Source organism: Mandrillus leucophaeus, unplaced genomic scaffold, assembly GCF_000951045.1.
Source record: "Mandrillus leucophaeus isolate KB7577 unplaced genomic scaffold, Mleu.le_1.0 Scaffold24, whole genome shotgun sequence".
NCBI lineage: Eukaryota > Metazoa > Chordata > Mammalia > Primates > Cercopithecidae > Mandrillus > Mandrillus leucophaeus.
Genome location: NW_012102476.1, coordinates 1,740,065 through 1,742,718, shown reverse-complemented (window position 1 = coordinate 1,742,718; position 2,654 = coordinate 1,740,065). Strand labels below are relative to the sequence as shown.

General features: G+C 59.3%; 1 protein-coding gene across 1 annotated transcript in view; it reads right to left on the bottom strand.

Annotated features, from left to right (window-relative positions):
* RABEP2 (rabaptin, RAB GTPase binding effector protein 2) overlaps positions 1-2,654 on the bottom strand; it is a 32,054-nt gene extending 29,400 nt beyond the window's left edge. The window contains exons 1-2 of the mRNA XM_011982351.1: positions 1,675-2,654; positions 972-1,184 (exon numbers count right to left, since the gene is read on the bottom strand). Of these exons, the coding sequence (XP_011837741.1) occupies positions 972-1,184; positions 1,675-1,735 (274 nt within the window). The 5' untranslated portion in view covers positions 1,736-2,654. The remainder of the gene's footprint in view (positions 1-971; positions 1,185-1,674) is intronic.

Below are 2,654 nucleotides of genomic sequence, written 5' to 3'. Positions count from 1 at the left end.
AAAAAAAAAAAAAAAAAAAGCTAGCTATTGTTATTATTTAGGACACACCTGGTTTTTCCCATATAGTAGAGATAACAAGTTTCCCTTAATAAATGTATGTAACATTTTAAAATGTGGATCTATTTAAAGAACAAATACTAAGTAAATAGCAGAGTAAGTTGTACAAGGATGTATCTACATTGCACAGGCACGTGGATCCTGAAATGTGGGAAATACAGCCCCAGAGAAGTCTCCAGGAGCGGCTGTTAGGGAAATCGCATGGTGGGAAGGGAATTTTAGGAAGTTTACTCTGGAAGCCAATGTCAAGGCCGGACTATAGAGGGAGATCCGTGAGAAGGTTGGGACAAAAGTCCAGGAGAGAGCTGACAAGAACCCCACCACAGCAGGGGCAGAGCAGCGGGGCAGCTCTGACATCTGTTTCAGAGGCTCTGGCTTCTGCTAGAGGAAGGAGAGTAGAAAACAGGATGAGCAGCTGGGGCTTCTGGAGCCAGAGGAGCAAGTACAGAGAACATGGGGTGGAGGCAGGGAAGCTGGTGCATGGCGTGGGGTGGAGGAGGGAGTGTCTGGGGAAGGCTAGAGAGCAGAGCATTAGACTCACAGAGACTGGGCCAGGGCTGATTCTATTTCCCAGAAGTCCAGACTAAAATGAGGTTGGTCTGGGGAACTGAGAAGTTTCTCACCCATCTTCAGGGTTGATCAGTCATCAGTGAGGGACAAGAAATGACATGGGCAAGGCAACAGATAGAAGCTGGGAGCTAAACTTAGCTGTAACTGACAGAGCTGCTGCTATCACATGGAGTGCCTCTATGCAAATTTTAAAAGGGCGGCCCTTCCTCCGGCCATAGGCATGCCCTGAGCTAGGCAGCCCTGCTAACTTATCCCACAGCTTATCTGTGCCCCCGCATCCTTTTCTCGTCATGCACTCCCCAGTATGGGGCTGATGGGGAGTCCAGGTGATTCCCCCGTCTCACCTTTCAGGATGGCCTGCAGCGAGGCCACCTCCTCTTGGCACTGCCGCTGCACCGCAGCCACAGCCTCGGCCTTCGTGCTCTCGCTCACCTCTGCCACAGCCTTCATGGTTTCCATTTCTGCCAGGGCGCCTGCCAGCTCAGCCCGAAGCCGGCTGAGCTCACCTGACTCGGCCTCACCATTTGCCCCTTCCTGGGGCTGGGGGTCCTCCAGCGCTGTGGGGGACAGGGATAAGCTTCTCTTCCCATCTCTTAACGCCCCAGGCCACCTACCGGCTTAGCAAGTCCTGCAACCTAGTAATGTTGCCTTCACCCGGGACCGCCTTCACCTGGGCCCGCCCCGCTCACCTGGCACCGCCTCTGCCCCGCCCCCTTTCCACTGGCTCTGCGGAGGGCTGCCTACACTCCATCTCTTCGCGGTGGCCAGTTTCACTCAATCCTCTCCTCAGTCCAACCCGGCCCCGCCCTCCCAATAGCCGCGCCCCTTCCTCACCGGGCCCCACCTCGCACCTGTCACTGGCTCTACCCCTTGAATGGCCGGGCCACGCCCCCTTTCGCCGAGAGCCCTAGGCCCCGCCCCCTTTTCCGACGGCGTGGCCCCGCCCCTTCCTCCATCACCCCTCTCCACCCCCCATCCGCAGGTGGCTAGCTCGGCCCCGCCCCCAGTTTCACCGCCCTCTGCGTGCACGGACGCCCCCTCACGTACCAGCCCCCAGCCGCCGCCGCCGCTTGTCGTTGTCCGCGGCCACCGGCGCAGCTGCCGCCATTGCCTCAGAGCAAACGGCGGATTCCCGCACTCCCTGGTGACGGAGCGCACCGCTTCCGGGTCCTCTCGGCTGTTTCCGGATCCGCTCGGCTGTTTCCGGATCGGCCCCAGGCTGGAGGCCCCGGACGGAGGATGGGGGGGATTGCCGAGCCACGGCCGGAGATTCCCGAGTCGGCCCCCGGCCCCGCCCCGGCTCTTCTTGGCTGGGTCGAGCGGTTTGGGGGTAGTCCTGCGTTTCAAGCCCCGACGAGGATCCTTAAGAGGTCTTCCCAGGCGTCTCTCCGTGACCTCGGAAGCCCTGCTCCAATTATGCCTCCTCCGGGACACCGGCCTGCGGAGCGCTCCCCCTCGCTCGTTCGCTGCCCCTGCCCGGAGCCAGCCTTTGATCGGCTCCGGCCGCCCTTCCGCCCGAGCCTGGCTTGCGTTACAGCGAATTGTGGCGGGGCCCTCCCTGCACCTCCGCCCTCGTGGAGTGTCCCTCGGGGCAGGGCCGGGTCGGCTTCATTTTTCTGAGCGCTTCGGAGTCCCCGCGTAGTTAGTCGGAGTCTGAAACTTGCACGTCCCCACCCCCATTTTGTTGTTCAGCCAGTCACCGCTTCCTGCTGGCCCCCCTTTCCCCCTCCCAGCGCCTTCAAATCCCTCCTCTCCTCTCCGCCTGTGTCTAGATCAGGCTCTATCTGTGACCTCCACCCGGACGGTGACAGGCAATTCAGATTTATGTCCAGAGCCTTGGTTCCCCTTCCCCCAAACCTTTTTCTCCCTCTGTAAAGGACACGCCAGGAACCTGAAAGTCCTTGATTCTCGTGTCCTCCTGCAAGTCCCGTAAACTCTACTTCCAATGTGCTAACTATTGCAGAATGTGCCCCTTTTTCTCCATCTCCAGCGCTAGCACTCCGTCCCAGCTCCCATCACCTCTCCTG